Genomic DNA, 18,340 nt, shown 5'->3' with positions numbered 1-18,340 from the left:
ACTAAAAGGGGGAGGGGGCACCTTCAAAGCAGTCCAATGTGTTTAGTAGAAAGAGTAGTATGGTTAGGAGTCTTGGGACAGCAGTAGCATGCCTCCTAAGGGCTTTTATGGGACAGATTTGATAGAAGACTTTGCAATAAAAAAACGAAGTGAACTAAAGTTTGGTGCTAGGAAAGTGTTAAGTTCCAAAAGGATCATCTACATAAGAATTGGCAAATGTAGAGGCTGATACAGTAAGTCAAAGCTGAACCTAAATTGAGGAAGCCACTTCATTAAGGTGAGATTTTCAGAACAAGAAATAACAGGAAACACCAAGCTGTTTACTCAAATGAATTTGGATAGGGAAGGACTAGATGTCTAAATTCTGTACTAAGAGCCCACTGTTTATGGATGAAAGGAGAAAGAAATGTACAGAAAAATTCAAGAATCTAAAACTGGACCTGCCTAGTGGTTCATACCTTTACTCCTTCATCCTAGCATCTGGGATCCTGGGGACAGCCTGATCTACAAAATGAGTTCTGGGCCAACAAGTGTTACATAGACCTATTTCAAAACAAACAAAAACTAGGCAGTTAAAAAATAGATATAGAGGCTGGACAGTGGTGGCACAGGCCCAGCATTCAGGTGGTAGAGGCATGTGGATCTCTATAAGTTCAAGACCAGCTTAGTCTACAGAGTTCCAGGACAGTCAAAACCCTGTCTTGAAGAAGGAGGGAGAGAGGGAGGGAAGGAAGGAGGGAGGAAGAGAGGGAGGGAGGGAAAGAAGGAAGGAAGGGAGGGAAGGAGAGAGGGAGGGAAGGAAGGAAAATAGAAGGGAAGAAAGAAACTAAAGGAGAAGAAAAGAGATCTTGGCGGAAAATCTGATCTTGTTAAATTTGGTTTTAGCTATTTTAAATTTAGACACTATTGGGAATTTCAGGTGGAAGTCTAGCTATCAGTCAGACCAAATCGACCCCTAGTAAGAGCTTAATACTGGAGTATGAGTGCTAGAATCTTTACAGAAACAAAGATATGACTGGAAGACAGAGGGTCTGGATTTGTTCCTGTGTCACACTATCTATGTGATCAAACAAGCCATCCACCTTAGCCTGACATGGTGGCATATACCTGCAATCACAACACATGGGAGACTAAGGCAGGAGATTGTAAGTGAGACCAGCCTGGGCTACCTAGTGCATTTTAGGTCAGTGATACATGATAAGACCCTATTTCAAGAAAAGACTAAATGAGTGTTAATGAAGGAAGGCATGTATGCATGTATTTGTGGATAAACAGAAAATGTGCTACATCCCATGAGGCACTAAACTGTTAACATTGGCTTTATCTGAAGAGTGAAATTTGTTGTAAAGTAGTACATTTATCTGTTTTTAACATCTTGCAAGTAACTCTTATGTTACGTTCTCTGCAGTGATTAAGAGGCTAACAATTAGTTTGCATAAAATAAAAGGCCAGGATATTGTGTTACAGATCAGACAAGGTGGCAGAGGTATGAGATAATTTATCCATGATGGCTAGAGCCCTAAAGGATGAAATGTTCCTCATTCCCCATGATAAGCTGACCCCAAAGCCACATTACAGTGTGTTTTTTGAAACAAGGTTTCTCTATGTACCCCTGGCTGTCCTAAGACACGCTCTGTAGATCAGACAGGCCTAAAATCTAGAGAACTGTCTGCCTCTTTAAAGGTGTGCCCCCCCATACATAGCCTTTTCCTGCAGAAGTGTGTGAGTCAGAGACTAGTCTACTGAGATTAGATGGCCCTAAATTCCCTACCGAAGATAAACTGTCTTTCTGCCCTCATTCTATAATTTCTTGTGTTCTGTCAGGTGTTGATCTGGGTTGTTGAGAGGTTGTTTCTTTGTCTAAAACTGACATGTAGTAGAATCACTATTTAAATTCTTACCCTTTTGATCTTAGCCTTTTTTTCATAACAAAAGTTATATATCTGAAACTCAAAATGCAGCTCCAGAAAGTAGAAAAATGCTTATTCACAGTGGTAAATTCGCAATCCTCATGTCTACTCTAGAAAGTATACTTAGATATAGTTTGGAACACAAGTTCAAAAAGGCCAAAGGCTTACCCACATCAAAAAAGATTATTGACAAGATTCAAATTCACCCCCAACTCAAAGCTTACAGCCTTAGCCACTTCTATATACCATTTATCAAGAAAAATAAATGTGTAAAGTCACCAACCATAGCCACGACACTGGGAACCTGGATTTTCTCCAGCGTCTCCTTGAGCTGGTCCACTTCCACTTTATATTCATCCAGTTGACACTCTAGCTTTTCCCTGCGGAGTCGCTCATAGGCCAGCTGGCCCTGCAGCTCGTTGATGGTCCTATCAAAAATGTTTTTTCAGTCAGTTCTGATTTACCTAACAACTATTTTTGTTTTCAGTGGAAACCATCTATACTTTAAAGCAATGTTAACTGTACTTAGGATCTTATATAAACCAGCTGTGATTTAGCGCTTAGAGACAAGCAGTGACCATAAAATAAGTAAGCAAAATACATGGTGTGCTGGAAGGTAACAAGAACTGAGAGACAGAAAAAATAAAGCAGATATAAAATGTGGAGCAGGTTATTAATACTTCTGTGCTGGTTAGTTTTTTGTCAACTTGAAACAAGCTAAAGTCAAGTGAAGAGAGAACTGCAAGTGAGAAAGTCCTTCCATCAGAACGACCTGGGAGCTTGTCTGTCTTAATGAAAATGAATGGCATGGGAGGGGCAGCCAGGCCACCAGGGCACATGGCCCTTAGGGTATAAAACCGTGAGCTGAGTATGCCAAGGAGCAAGCCAGTAAGCAGTTTCAGTTCTTCCCAACCTACCAGTTCTCAAGAGCCTTGGGTTCCTGCCCTGACTTCCCTTCAAAGAAGAGAGTATAAGTTGGATGCATAAGCTACATAACCACTTTCCCAACCCCACAATGGGTTTGGTCAGTGTTCCATTGCAGCAACAAAAAGCAAACTAGGACAGAAAGTGACACCAGAGAGTGGGCTGCTGCGGCCGCCGCTGCCGCTGCTGCTGCTGCAACAGACTTGGCCAGGTTGTTTTGGGGAGGATTATAGAAAGAACTGTTGTGGGAGCTTGGAAATAAGAATTTTGAGAGATGTAGGCTGATTTGTAAATTAGTAGACACTCCCAGGGCCATTGCTATGATGCATTTGAGTTAAGATACCTTTGGAATTGAAACCTGTGTTTCACTGCAACAATAGAGGATGTTAGCTGGGGCTAATTAACCAGAGACCAGCACCACTTAAATGAATTTGCTTTGGAAATTAACTACTTAACTACTGCTTAGAATCAGCTGTGATTTACAAGAGATCAGAATTACTGAGATGAAATTTTCTGGTATTTCCTCAGGGACAGCACAGGCTGTGGTCCAGTAAGGGGTCAAGAATGGATCTTAAACTAAAAGATGAACTTGGAAATGTGTAAGAATCTTCCAGATTCCAGACATGTGGCATAACCTTTTAATTCAAGCATGCAGGGGAAAGACACAGGCAAACTCCTTGAACATGAAGCATTCCTGGACTACAGTGAATTCTGAGCCGATGACACTACATTGTAAGATCCTGTCTTTATTTAACAACAACAACAAAAAAAAAGTGTGGTTTTTTTTTTTCCTTGTCTAATCAGTATTTCTTTATATAGTCCGGTCTGTCCTAGAACTCAAGTAGACTAGGCTGACCTCATACTGACAAAGATCTGCCTGCCTCTGCCTCCCAAGCACTGGGATTAAAGTTGTGTACCACCATGCCCAGGAAGGAAGGAAGGAAGGAAGGGAGGGAGGGAGGGAGGGAGGGAGGGAGGGAGGAAGGAAGGAAGGAAGGAAGGAAGGAAGGAAGGAAGGAAGGAAGGAAGGAAGGAAGGAAGGAAGGAAGGATATCCTTTGGAATAGATGTATCCCTTGGAATTCACAGGTACTAAATACAAAGCATTGGTTTTAAGGACATTACTTCTTAGACTCCAGCTGTTCTTTCTTCTGCTTTAGATCCTCTTCTGTTATCCCACCCAAGTGTTTAAAGTTGCTCTCAGCGATTTCCAAAAGTTGTCTCAATTCTACAATTTTCTTATGAGCTCTCACTGAAAGACAGTCAAACAGGAACCTAATTAGGTGATAGCACATGCGCTTGCAGGCTGATGATTCTCTCTCAACATTTGCTTCTTTTTCTTTTGCAACATCTTTTAAAAAACATTTATTAATTTTATTTTGTTTGTGTTATTTTTTTCCCTCCATGTGTGTCTGTGGACCACATTCCTGTCTGTCTTCCTGTGGAGGTCAGAAGGAGGCATCTGACCCCCGGAACTGGAGTATAGACAGTTGTGAGACGCCATGTGGGTGCTGGGAACCAAACCCAGGTCCTCCCAAAGAGCAAAATGCTCTTAACCACTGAGCTCTCTCTCCACCACCATTTGCTTCTTCTCTAACAGATCCATGGTCTGCTGCTTATAGAAGGGATTGATCGAAGTGTGATGCATATACAGAAGGGAAAATATCAGCAATGCAAGCAACAAAAATCCTATTTGAAAGATTCTTTATCTGTTATTGGAACATGCAGCAGATAATTATAATGCTGACATCATAGGCAAGATATCTTAAAGAAGATTGTAAGTATTTTAAGATGAGATTTAAGTACCAGGCCATGTGTCATCTACTGCATGTTAGAAAATTGATGCTAGCATCTTCTGGTTATCCTTTGGTTGAATTCACAGTGGAAGGATCTGCCATGTCCCTTGAAAAATTAAGCCTGAGACTGTACTGGGAGCTTGTAAGTCTTTTTTAAAGGAAAAATAAATATATCTAGACATGAATTTCAATTGTTTCTTAGAAAATATGATTTAAGCACAACTATATATTCCAACCAGAATAACTAAAAACATCTTCCAAAGGTCAAAAGGAAGGCAACTGACATTTTCAAGCCTCTGCCACAAGCTAGGCAGTTCCCATTCTTTAGTGTATGAAATTAAGCCTTATAACAATTCTGTCAGGGGAGCAATAGCAACACTGCTGGATTTCATAGATGAGAAAAACCAATGTTCTGAAAGCAACCAAGCTAAAGAGTGGTGAAGCTCTGATGCCTAAGCCCTACTGTTCACTCACTATATGGCTTACATGGTTGTGCTTAGATTAGCCTCAATTCTTCCAGCTTTCCTCACCAGAGATCCACTGAAACCATCCTTCTTATTCATTAGCACAAACCATGGCTCCCTGACCAAACACAGTGAGAAGAAAAAGTAAGGGTATGTGGCATGAACATACTCCCTTCAGGATACAACAAATGTGGTGACAAGGGACCTACACAAACAAATCTGACAGCCTACGTCCAGTTATAGGGAGTCTTTGGACAAGTAACTTAGCATCTATAAACCCAGGCCTCTGTCTTAGTCAGTATTCTTTTGCTGTGAAGAGACATGTCTGTGGCAACTCCTATAAAGGACAACATTTAATTGGGGCTGGCTTGTGGTTTCAGAGATTTACGTCATCTGCCTGCATGTCACCTGCCTGCATGTCATCATGGTGAGAAGCAGGAGAGCATGCAGGCAGAGCTGATGCTGGAAAGGTAGCTAGAGGTCTACATCAGGATCAGCAGACAGCAACGAGAGACACCAAGCCTGATTTGAGCATTTCAAACCTCAAGCCCATCCCCAGTATTACATTTCCTCCAACAAGAACACATCTACTCCAAGATCACACCTAATAATGCCACTCCCTATGAGCCTATGGGGCCGTTTTCATTCAAATCACTATAGGCTCTTTATAAATCAAATAATAAGACACCCTAATTAGTGTTTAAGAGATATTATCATTCCCATACACTTACTGTGATAGTTTTGTAAAGTTCTACAGAAATGCAAACCTTTCAATAATATAGAGTAAAAGTCCTGGCAGCAGAATTATATACCAGTAGCTGAAACACGAGCAGAACTGCCACAGAAACAAAATTTGCTCTAATTACCAGACTTGTTGAATTCTGTTTTTTTATGTGCACTGGTGTTTTGCCTGCATTCATGTCTTTGTGAAGGTGTCACATCTGAAACTAGAGTTACAGGCAGTGTGAGCTGCTATGTGGGTATTGGGAATCGAAGCAGGTGCTCTGGAAAAGCAGCCAGTACCCTTAACCACTGAACCATCTGTCCAGTTTGTTTGTTTGTTTAAAGCACAACACCTATAAAAACTACAACCCCATTGGCTTCTGGGTATCTATTTGTGTCAAATAGCATGTATTCTGGAGGAGGAGAGCAGTCTAACTTAAACCAATCTAGAAGGTTTTGGTGGTTATCCATTTGTTATTGACTGAACGAATCTCTTCCAAAATTCACATGGAAGCTCTATATTCCCATGTGATGTTACTTGGAGACAGGGCTTTTTTGTTGTTTTGTTTGTTTGTTTTTTGAAACAGGGTTTCTTTGTATAGTCCTGGCTGTCCTGGAACTCACTCTGTAGACCAGGCTGGCTTGAACTCAGAAATCCGCCTGCCTCTGCCTCCCAAGTGCTGGGATTAAAGGCATGCACCACTGCCCTGCTAGACAGGGCTTTTTGGAAGGTGACTGGAGTTAAATGGTGTGGCAGCAGGGGACCTATTCTTGTGGGGTTAATATCATTAGAGGAGTCCACTTTAGAGGAACCACATTTGCTTCTTTGTTCTGTCAGGAAGCCCTCCTCACTCTTTCATTCGAGGACATGGTCATACCACAGTCAAAAGCAGGCCCTTCTCCATAAAACAATCATGTTAGACTTTGAGCTAGGACTTCCAGCCCCTAATTACAAGAAATAAATTTCTGTTGTTTAACTTTCCCAGTCTCTAATTACAACAGCCTGAGCATACCTAGACACCATTAAGTGGAATCAGATTATCCTCCAAGTGGTAATCATTCAGTGACCACTAGCCACTACCCAATTGGGCCTGGGGTAGCAGGGGAAGGTATAGGAGTGCCCAGCCTTTGAGGTAGCCAAGGCATTTTAAAAATAAGCTGGTGTGTGTGTGTGTGTGTGTGTGTGTGTCTGTCTGTCTGTGTGTTTGTGTGTGTGCGCGCAATCCAACAGGAGCCAAAGCAGTGAAGCAAAACTCACCAATACAATCAAGAAAATAATTAAGAGACTAGAAATGTTATATTCTCTCTCATCCTCCAGTCTATTATATCCTTTATGTTTAGTCTTTAATCATAAACCATAAACATGGCTATTGCTGTTTGAATGGCAATGTCCCCCATAGGCTCTGGTATTTGAACACATGGTCCCTAGTTGATTGGGAAATGTATGCAGTGCAACCCTGCAGGAAGAAGTCAGTGAGATAAGGCTCCCACGATTTTGACTTTTATTCTCTGTCTTTCAAAGCTCTCTGCTTTCTGCTCCTGCTGCCATGCCTGTGGCTAGCAGCCTCCTATGATAATTACACCTGCATGCCAGGACTGACACCTTTCTGGAACTATAAGCCTAAATAAACCATTCCTCTTTAAGATGCTTGGCTATGGTATTTAGCAACAGAAACATAATTAATACATTCTCTCGGCTGTTAAGAACACTTGCTACTCTTCCAGAGAATTCAAGTTAGGACCTGAGCACCCACATTGGCCGTCTTAGTGTTTTACTGCTGTGAAGAGACAATATGACCTAAGCAACTCTTATAAAGGCAAACGTTTAATTGGGGCTGGTACAGTTTCAGAGCTTTAGTCCGTTATCATCTTGGCAGGAAGCATGGCAGCATCCAGGCAGGCATGGTGCTGGAGAAGGAGCTCAGAGTTCTACATCTTGATCTGAAGGCCACCAGGAGAAGACTGACTTCCAAGCAGCTAGGAGAAGGGGCTCAAAACCCAGCCCCACAGTGACACACTTCCTCCAACAAGGCCACACCTCCTAATAGTGTTATTCCGTAGGGCCAAGCATATGCAAACCTCTACAGTAGCTCACAACCTGAAACTACAGCTCCAAGGGGATCCAAAGTCTCTGGCCTCCAAGACCATCTGTATTCATGTGCACATATTCATGTACACACGCACACACATGTGAACCCCCAGTAGAAAATAGCAAAAAGTAAATATTTTCAAAAGAAAATTATAGATGCTATCATGGTTTCTAAAAATAAAAAAATCAGCCCCAAAGCATGGAGAAATGATTTATGTGTGTACCAATGTAACCCTAGCACTTCACACTGCCTGACACATAAACAATATTCAGTTAGCACATGCTGGATGATAAAAGAGAAAGAACTGAGAAAGCACAGTTACCAAGACATCTTGTAGTTGAGTTACAGAGACATCTATGTTGAGTTCAAAATATTTTCTAAATTCCAAAATGCAGAACTGTATCTGGTATGCTTCCACAGTCCTTAGCCAAGGCTGGGAACAGTGCACAGCTCCACATGCTGGATAAATGGCATGCCTTCTCAGCCATTTCACCTCTCTAAGTCCTACCCTTTCGAGGGAAAGCCCAAAGCACCTTTTACAAAGGCTCCCTTGCTACTCTCCCTGAGTGAATAATCCTTTTAATCTGCCTATGAGTCATCTTTCCCTGCCTTTACCTTTAAACTCCTCTCACCCAGACCAGTCAGCAAATCCCATGGCCCCTTTAACAGCATATCCAAATTTCACCATCTCCATTCCAACCTATCAACTCTTTCCAAATAAGGTCACTTGCTCTGACCTTCCCACTTTCATTCAGGCCCTGGGTAAGGAAATGGCCTTTCAACCCTTGAGAAGTCTAGATGTGAAAGCAAGTAGAACTAATCAAATGTTGGCTTGCTTTCTTCACAACTAACCTCTAGCTAATGTATGGCTTTATTACTGCTGTCTGGTTAAAACATCATGAAGGGTGTGTGTGTGTGTGTGTGTGTGTGTGTGTGTGTGTGTGTGTGTGTATGTGTGTCTATGTATGAGTGATATCTTAAAATGAAATACACAGTGTTAATACAAGCTCTTCTAAAATGAAAATATTTAGTATAAAAAACATTGAAGCAAAAAAATAAGAATGTGTTTGGTAGTTATGGGTCTCCATTATAGACTATAGAGCCCAAGAAACAATACAGACAATACTGTACTGTACTGTACTGCTCTTGCACGATTCCTTGACAAATTTCTCAATTAGAGACTTCATCCATATTGTGAAATAAATATGTTCTCTAATTAACCCACCAGAAATATTATATTCTCTGAGCCCTCCTCCACTCTGTTACATCCCCCGTAGTTAGAATGACAGTCTTTTTTCAAGAATGACAGTCTTTAAACACAAACCAAATAACACCATTCTTGCCCTAAACTACTCCAAAGGCTTAAAAGAAAACCTACATCTAAATTCCTATTAGGCTGTTACGATCTGCTGGGCCCCCACTCACCTCTCCAAGCTTCTCTGGTAACTTCTTAGTGATTTCACTCAGGCACACTGATACTCACCTTTTTTTTTTTTTTTTTTTTTTTTTTTTTTTGGTTTTTGGTTTTTGGTTTTTGGTTTTTGGTTTTTTTCCGAGACAGGGTTTCTCTGTGTAGTGAACTCAGATCCGCCTGCCTCTGCCTCCCAAGTGCTGGGATTAAAGGCATGCGCCACCACCGCCCGGCCTGATACTCACCTTTGTACATGCTGTTTAGAATTCTCTCCCAAGATCTTCATATAGTTCATTCTCATCATTCAGGTCTCTTCTGCAATGTCTCCTCAGAGACCTAACAGTTACCTATACCATCACCCTGACTCATTTTCTTTATACTCCTGTTTTCTTTTCAATCTTCTCCCCTATGGTTACCAATACCAAACAGAAGTTCCTTTGAATTGGTCCATTTCTCTAATAACAACAGTTGTCTGGCACAGTAGATAAACAGAAAATGTGTTCACAATCATTGTCTTTAAAAACTGATAGACTGAGAATATATGTAACAACAATTAGTGAAAAAAGAAACCATAAATTAAAAAAAGAGGTGAGGGGGAAGGGTATATGAGAAGTTTTGGATGGAGGAAAGGGAAGGGGAAAATGGTATAATTATCTCAAAAATAAAATAATTATTAGTGCTAGAGAGATGAGCCAACAGCTAAGAGCACTTGTTCCTCTTGCAGAGGACCCTGGTGTGATTCCTAGTATGACATGGTGAGTAACAGCCATTTATAACTGCAGCTCCAAAGGATCTGATGCCTACTTCTGGACTTTGTGAGCACCAGTAATACACATGGTACACAGACATATATAACAAGCAAAACACACACACACATAATGAAAATAATGAATCTTTACAAAAATATCATTTACCTACAGGCCTTGAAAATGTTTTTGTGTGCACTAGGGTGGGAAGGAGTTAACTCACTACACTGCCCACCTGGCCTCAGCCTTCAATCCTCTCACTCAGCCTCCCAAGTGCTCCTTTATCTATCACTCTTGACCTGGCTCTTCCCATGGTTACAATCCACTTAAATACATTTGTCTTATTTAACTTCTTTACTTTCCATGCTACATTCTTTCATTCCAAAGGCCATATCTTATACTTTATACTTTCAGTAACTCTTAGGACAAAAATACTGGTTCTGATTCTGATTCTGAAAATACCAAATTACTTTTCTTTGTAGACAGTATTATTTGAATAATTTCTAAGCTTACAATAAAAAAGGCCATCCTGATTGTTAAGTTTTATGTTTGTGTATTGTTAATTTGTATTTATGTATGTATTATGGTGGGGAGGTGCCCCAGGAGCCTAAGTTACGCTAGAAGGGGGGGCAAGAAATCAACTCTAATAGAGCAGCAAGAGCTCTTAGCCACCCACCGAGCCAGCTCACCAGCCCTAGTGTTTGTCTGCCTTTGTTTGTTTACTGTGTGTGTATGATATATATTGTATGTGTGCACATATTCATATGTACACGTGTTCTTTTATGTGCATGAAGGCAAGCATGTGCTATAACACATGTTTGGGGTTCAAAAGACAACCTCCAGTGTTGATTCTTGCTTTTTGATATGATAGAGACGGCTTTCTTTGTTGTTCATGGATGCATACTCTGGGTTACTTCAAGTTACCTGGCCCTCCAGCGTTGAGGCATTACCCTGTTTGCCTCCATCACATGTCAGAAGCATTGGGATTATAGAAGCATGCCACCTTGCTATGTTACATGAGTTCTAGGGATTACAGCCAGTGACTTTACCTACTGAACCATCTCTCCAGCCCCGTGGCCATTGTATTTTTGAGTGGCTGATTCACAATAGAGGCAGTATACTTACTTCTGGCATTCGCCTTGTCTGATTCACTCAGACATAAGTCATCCTTGGCATCGGTGCTTCCTTCAACACCATGCCTTATAAAAAAATTTATATGATCTTTATCACTTTCAATGTCATCTATGTCATATTTCTGTAGCCCCTCTAAGAGTTTCACTGCAGCCAAATGGGCGAATCTGTAAAAAAGAATCAGTAATTAACCAAATCCAAAACATCCCTACATTTAAACTGCAGATCACACTTAACATAGACAATTTCACCATACACGCACTTCTATCAACCCACCACCAAGCAAGGAAGCAAACCTGGACCTGCAGTCACTGAGCTCTGACCTGCACTCAGCCATAAAGGAACCTTGTTCATTGAATACTGTAAAGTATCCCTACTGAGAAGTGAGCCCACAAGTGTTGCTGGTAAAAGTCCACTGGGAGAGGAGATCCCAAATGGAAAGAATATTTAGCATGCCTCCAATAGAATGACTCTATGGCCTCCAGAGCCCAGAAGATCCTCCTTGATTCCCAATTTTATTTCCTTTTGCTAGCCCAAGGTGGGTGGCAGATTTAATTCTGGTTCTAGTTTTATAGTTAATCATAGTTTTTACCATGATCATTTTCTAACTTACTCTTCGTCCTCCAACCCAAGGCACTTGGCATATTTGAAATTTAAAGGAATAACACCATTTCCTTCTGTTTTCTATTCTCTTTGCTCTTTTTCACATTCACTAGACCTTTAATAATAATTCTTAATCCTAGAAAATTTTCTGTTGTAAATAAGTGAAACAAGCATAATTTTCCCACAATGTTCTTAACTGAAACATGTAATCCGTTCTTCTAGGGCACGGAGCATTGCCAAATATTAAATTCTATTTTCCACACCGTTAAGAGTTTGAATGTGTGATGTTCCATACACTCATGTTTTCAATCCCCACAGTCAGGTTTCCTGCTTGTGGCACTATGAGGGAGGCCTTTAGGAGATGAAGCCTGTCTGACGGAAATGGGCCTTGTGGGACTGAGAAACTGCTTGATCCTTGGACTTCCATTCACAGCTGCTGCTGACCATTGTCGGGGAGTTGGATTACAGTTTGTAAGTCACCAACAAATTCCTTAGTATATAGAGACTACCCATAAATTCTATGATGCTGGGAGCCGCGACATGCTGCGCCCTAAAGATGGCACTGGAAGTGAGGTGCCCAGTTTTCGGAGGAACCGCCAGACTGATTTCCAGAGTGGTTGTACCAATTTGCAACCCCACCAGCAGTGGAGGAGTGTTCCTCTTTCTCCACATCCTCGCCAACACCTGCTGTCTCCTGAATTTTTAATCTTAGCCATTCTGACTGGTGTAAGGTGAAATCTCAGGGTTGTTTTGATTTGCATTTCCCTAATGACTAATGAAGTTGAGCATTTTTTAAGATGTTTCTCTGCCATCTGAAGTTCTTCAGGTGAGAATTCTTTGTTTAACTCTGTACCCCATTTTTTAATAGGGTTGTTTGGTTTTCTGGAGTCTAACTTCTTGAGTTCTTTATATATATTGGATATTAGCCCTCTATCTGATGTAGGATTGGTGAAGATCTTTTCCCAATTTGTTGGTTGCCAATCTGTCCTTTTGATGGTGTCCTTTGCCTTACAGAAACTTTGTAATTTTATGAGATCCCATTGGTCAATTCTTGATCTTAGAGCATATGCTATTGGTGTTCTGTTCAGAAACTTTCTCCCTGTACCGATGTCCTCAAGGGTCTTCCCCAGTTTCTTTTCTATTAGCTTCAGAGTATCTGGCTTTATGTGGATATCCTTGATCCATTTGGATTTGAGCTTAGTACAAGGAGACAAGAATGGATCAATTCGCATTCTTCTGCATGCTGACCTCCAGTTGAACCAGCACCATCTGTTGAAAAGGCTATCTTTTTTCCATTGGATGTTTTCAGCCCCTTTGTCGAGGATCAAGAGAAACAATGAATTCATGAAATTCTTAGGCAAATGGATGGAGCTGGAGAACATCATACTAAGTTAGGTAACCCAGACTCAAAAGATGAATCATTGTATGCACTCACTAATAAGTGGATATTAACCTAGAAAACTGGAATACCCAAAACATAATCCACACATCAAATGAGGTACAAGAAGAAAGGAGGAGTGGCCCCTTGTTCTGGAAAGACTCAGTGAAGCAGTATAGAACAAAATCAGAACAGGGAAGTGGGAAGCGTTGGGTGGGAAAACAGCGGGAGGGAAGGGGACTGATGGGACTTTCAGGGAGTGGGGGTCCAGAAAAGGGGAAATCATTTGAAATGTAAATAAATATATCAATAAATTTAAAAAAAAAGATGAAAAGATGGCACTGACTTAGGTCTTCCACCTTCCCGATGGTGAGCGCTCCCTGAGAAAAATAGCTCCTTATTTGGAGTAGCTTGCTGAGTTTTGCTCCTTCCGCATAACAATGACCTATCCACACTACCCACGTGGTGGCAAAGATTGATTAGTTTGGGGTTAGTATATAGGGGCAGCCCCAGCTCTCCCCAGGGTCTTCGCCATTAGCTACAAGTCTGTAAAGGTCTCCTGAATAAACTGCTTGAAGAAGATCCTCAGTGTTGCGTCCTTCCTTGCTGGCGAGGGTGGTCGCGACACTATGACTCTAGAGAACCCTGACTTGTACTGCCTATAATCTCAGTACTTGGGAAGCTGAGGCAGCAGGAAGATTACAGATTTCAGGCCAGTTTGGGCAATCTGGTAATTTAAAGCCACCCTGGACTATGAAGAAAGACCCTGTCTCAAACAAGCAAATTAAGTTTTGACAAAGTCACAAAGGCAGTGATGAACAAATAGTACTATATTTGGTATGCATATGCAAAAGAATGAACTTAAATGCATACCTAGTACAATATATTAAAAAAAATAATGCACAATGAACCATAGACCTTGCAGCCTACAACTATACAACTTCTAGAAGAAAACCTAGAATACAAAATCACAAAGATTTTCAAGATAAAACACATACTCCAAAAAAGGAAAATTTCACTAACACTGACGCATCTCCAAAGATATTTTAAGAGTATGAAAACATCCCACAAATTAAAAATATTCTTTGCAAAGGATATGTTCTGAAAAATAACTAGAATCTAGAATACATGAAGATATTAAAACCAACAATAAGAAAACAATACAATGAGATATAGTGGCACAAACCTCTAATCTTAGCACCAGGGAGGCTGAGACAGGACCCCAAGTTGAAGGGCAGCCTGATTTACATAGGAAGTTAAGTAGTTATTGGGCCCAACCTAACAGCAGGTCAAGCCTCACTGCCACTGTATCCCATACTCATAGGATAAATCAAGCAGCTCTGAACGACAAGAATACAAAATGTTATGTTGCAAGTGTCAATATAAATGCTGCTGTTTCAAAAACTATATAGCATTTTCTTGACAACAGTCTAAGTCCTATCCCTCTGCAATCTCTTTTTCACCATTTACTCTCATCTGTACTGTTTTCAAAGCCACACCATTGACAGGAAGGAAGAGCTGACAGTTTTCATCACTCACACACACCATGTGATGTGGGTAAGGCAATGGTTTGATTTTGAAGCTTGGCTTGCGCATCTGTTTTCCTTTGAAGCAAAGCTTCTAGGGCTTCCATGCCTGCAGGCACTGTGCTTCCATCCTTTATCTCTGACTTGTGGGCACATGGCCTGTACCATGCTAGACATTGAAGAAACAACAACCAAAGGAGCACAGAGATGGGCTTGCCCTGCATGAGCTCACAGAGTTCTGCAATAGAGGCTGCATTTAGCGCCCATGTGAATTCCTAATTGATTCAAACCCTTGGAACTGCTCCTTACCAGTTTCTCAGCAAGGCCTCAAGGCTATCTGGAAGGAACGAGCACTGTGCACACTAGTTAGACAACCACAGTGCGCTGAGGACTCCAGGACCTGACCTTATGGGGTAGATGCTCACTGTCATGGACTTTGCTCCCATTTTGAAATGTCTCTCCCCCAAAGGAAAGAGAACTAATACTATCATCTAATACCATCATCCAGCTCAGAATGATTGCTTTAAAGAGGAGACCTAATAACAAATCAACATCAGTCAACTTAAAAACTGTGATTCCATCAGCATCTTACTGAGGCCCCCAAACCTGTATTAAATAATCAGAACTGTCTAAGTATGGTAAACTAAATGCACAACTCTAAAGGCAGAGGCAAAAAGACAGTGGGAGCAAGTCGACAGGATTTTATACCTCTTGGCCACATCGCTGGGTCTCTCTCCTGCTTTGTCAGTAATATTGCTGTCGGCTCCCATTTCAATTAACCACTGCAAACAGTCTATGTGGCCCTGTCCAGCAGCTTTTAAAAAAGAAACAAGGAAACACATGAACAGTTGTTATTGAAAACAGTTTTTCTAACATTTTGACCTTGTAGTAACTAACAAAAGTAAGCTGTGCAAAGATTTTCTCTTTTTCACTTATACATTTATTAGACATTTAACCAAGTATCTACAGTGCTCAGGTACTATTCAAATAATTTTGAATACAGATATAAAAATTGGAGTTTAAAGTTTAAACAAGCAAGTCAGAGAACTATAAAGCAGTCTTCCTAACCCTTTCTCAAGTGCTATGTCACCCTGCGCAAGTCCTATGCAGTCTTTTGTGTCCGCTGTGAGCACTCCAATCCCAAGGGCCTCAGAGACATCAATAATCTTGCTCTGTGCCTACCAACTGCAAATAAAAGTCACACACAAAAGAGATTCTTTCTAAAACATTTTACATCTAATTACTTTGTGTCTGAACCTGCACAGTGTAAATCTGGAGGTCAAAGGGCAACTATCAGGCATTTCTGCCATGTAGACTCCAAGGACCAAACTCATGTCATCAGGTCTGGTAGCAAGTCAGCACTTTGACACTGAACTATATCACTGACCGCCCCACGCCCTAATCTTGCTCTGGCACGGATAGAGAGGGTTTCACTAAGCACTAAGTTTAGTGAGAGATATGCACTGTTAACTGTCATAAACACATTGTTACTAAGTCTCTATAAACACATCATCACTTTGATCCTTAGCGACTTGTTCTCTTCCTCAATTCCTACTCCCTTTCTTTATCTCTCTCCTATCTAGAACCAGCTCCCAAAAATATACTACATAATTTCCCAAGGTAAATATCCATTAGACAAAAAAAAGTAACATATTCTGACTTTCCTGTTCTTAAATGTGAACAAAAATCATAGTTGTGATCACATGTTTGGTTTAATTAGTTTATTCTGACATTCCCATTCTATCTCAGGCAATACAAAGGAAGAGTGGAGGATAATTTCTCAAAATGGAATATAAGAAAAAGATTCTGAAAAAAAAGAAAAAAAAAAGATTCTGACCTGGAGAGATGACTCAGCCATTAAGAGCACTTCTTTTTCAAATCCCAGCACCCACATGCCAGCTCACAACTGTCTATAGTGCCACTGTCAGGGATCTGATGCCCTTTTCTAGCTTGTGCAGGTAGCCAGGTATGCACATGGTATTTACCCACACATCCAGAAAAACACTCATATACATAAAATGAAATAAAAAGTATTCCTTAAAGAAAAGGGCAGGACCTGGTGGCACACACCTTTAATCCCAGCACCTAGGACAGAGAGGCAGAGGCAGGCAGATCTCTATGTGTTTTAGGCTAGCCTACTTTACCTACATAGACAGGAATATACAGCAAGACCCTGTTTACAAAATAAAATTTTAAAAAAAGGAAAGAGGAAAATAAAATTTTAAATTTATTAAAATTAAAATTTAAAAATGCTGTTATAAGAAGGTTCCTTATAGGTTTGCCATCATATAAGGCACTTGAAGTAGAAATGCGACATTGTGGATTCCACATAGCACTCTCTGCTGTCCGCCAGGGTAGGTTTCTGACAGCTGCTTTCAAGGCTGAATAACGCAAGAAATCACAACTGAAGCCGAAGCAGGAAGAGCTCACCTTTATGCATGGGAGTTGATCCATTATCATCACGTTCATTCAGATTGATTACCCCATCTCCTATCAGTTTCTTAAGCATTTCTAAATCACCCTTAAAGGCAGCCACATGACCTGGAAAAGCTAAATCTGAATAAAAAGTCAGCATTTTAGAAAATGCGAGGCTTTGTTCTTTTCCCTACCTCGAGCTGTCACACAATCCAGGTTTCAATATTACCTTAAGTATGAAGCTACTTACCTGAGTTCAACTGATACACTGACAAATAAAAAGAATTATAAGATATCACCAAATGTGCTACACTGTCTAAAACAACAAAATTACAAATTATATCTTACTAAACTTTAACATTTATACCCTTTGAAAACAAAAAAAAAAGTATAAATGGAAGAAAATGTTTGCAATATGCATCTGACAGAGTTTATAAATATTTGCAATATACATCTGACAGAGTTTGTTAAGAATATGTGCTTTAAGCCCTATTTATAATTGCCAGATGCTGGAAAGAACCCAGGTATCCCTCAACAGAAGAGTGGATGCAAAAAATGTGGTATATCTACACAATGGAGTACTATTCAGCCATTAGAAACAATGAATTCATGAAATTCTTAGGCAAATGGATGGAGCTAGAGAACATCATACTAAGTGAGGTAACCCAGACTCAAAAGGTGAATCATGGTATGCACTCACTAATAAGTGGATATTAACCTAGAAAACTGGAATACCCAAAACATAATCCACACATCAAATGAGGTACAAGAAGAAAGGAGGAGTGGCCCCTGGTTCTGGAAAGACTCAGTGAAGCAGTATTCGGCAAAACCAGAACGGGGAAGTGGGAAGGGGTGGGTGGGAGGACAGGGGAAGAGAAGGGGGCTTACGGTACTTTCGGGGAGTCGGGGGCTAGAAAAGGGGAAATCATTTGAAATGTAAATAAATTATATCGAATAAAAAAATTTAAAAAAAAAAGAATATGTGCTTTAAAAAAAAACTCTCAATAACCAGAAAAGGCATATCTTTAAGATGTCAGAAAGTAAAAAGATATTTCATTAAAGAAGGAGCATGAGTGGCTGAACCAGGAAGATGCCCCAGCAGTCAGCACACACCATGACAATGACTGCAATAGAACAGGGTAATGACTGCCTTGGTTGACAAGGATGTAGAGTACTTTGCAAAGCAGTTTGAAAAGCAGCTACTTGCTGGATGTGGTGGCCCAT

At 40.6% G+C, this 18,340-nt stretch overlaps 1 protein-coding gene across 4 annotated transcripts in view; it reads right to left on the bottom strand.

The window, feature by feature from the left end:
• Positions 1-18,340, bottom strand: part of Ankrd42 (ankyrin repeat domain 42) — a 42,391-nt gene that overhangs the window by 2,369 nt on the left and 21,682 nt on the right. For 2 of the 4 annotated variants that reach the window (XM_052158622.1, XM_052158641.1), the window contains 5 exons: positions 17,132-17,257; positions 15,410-15,515; positions 11,189-11,361; positions 3,959-4,085; positions 2,194-2,338 (listed from right to left, as the gene is read on the bottom strand). In XM_052158622.1, the coding sequence (XP_052014582.1) occupies positions 2,194-2,338; positions 3,959-4,085; positions 11,189-11,361; positions 15,410-15,515; positions 17,132-17,257 (677 nt within the window). Of the gene's footprint in view, positions 1-433; positions 544-2,189; positions 2,339-3,958; positions 4,086-11,188; positions 11,362-15,409; positions 15,516-17,131; positions 17,258-18,340 lie in introns of those variants that run through there. The other 2 variants (XM_052158651.1, XM_052158630.1) reach the window with 2 other exon arrangements.

The sequence above is a fragment of the Apodemus sylvaticus genome, chromosome 1, assembly GCF_947179515.1.
Source record: "Apodemus sylvaticus chromosome 1, mApoSyl1.1, whole genome shotgun sequence".
Lineage (NCBI taxonomy): Eukaryota > Metazoa > Chordata > Mammalia > Rodentia > Muridae > Apodemus > Apodemus sylvaticus.
This window is presented reverse-complemented; position numbering and strand designations above follow the sequence as displayed.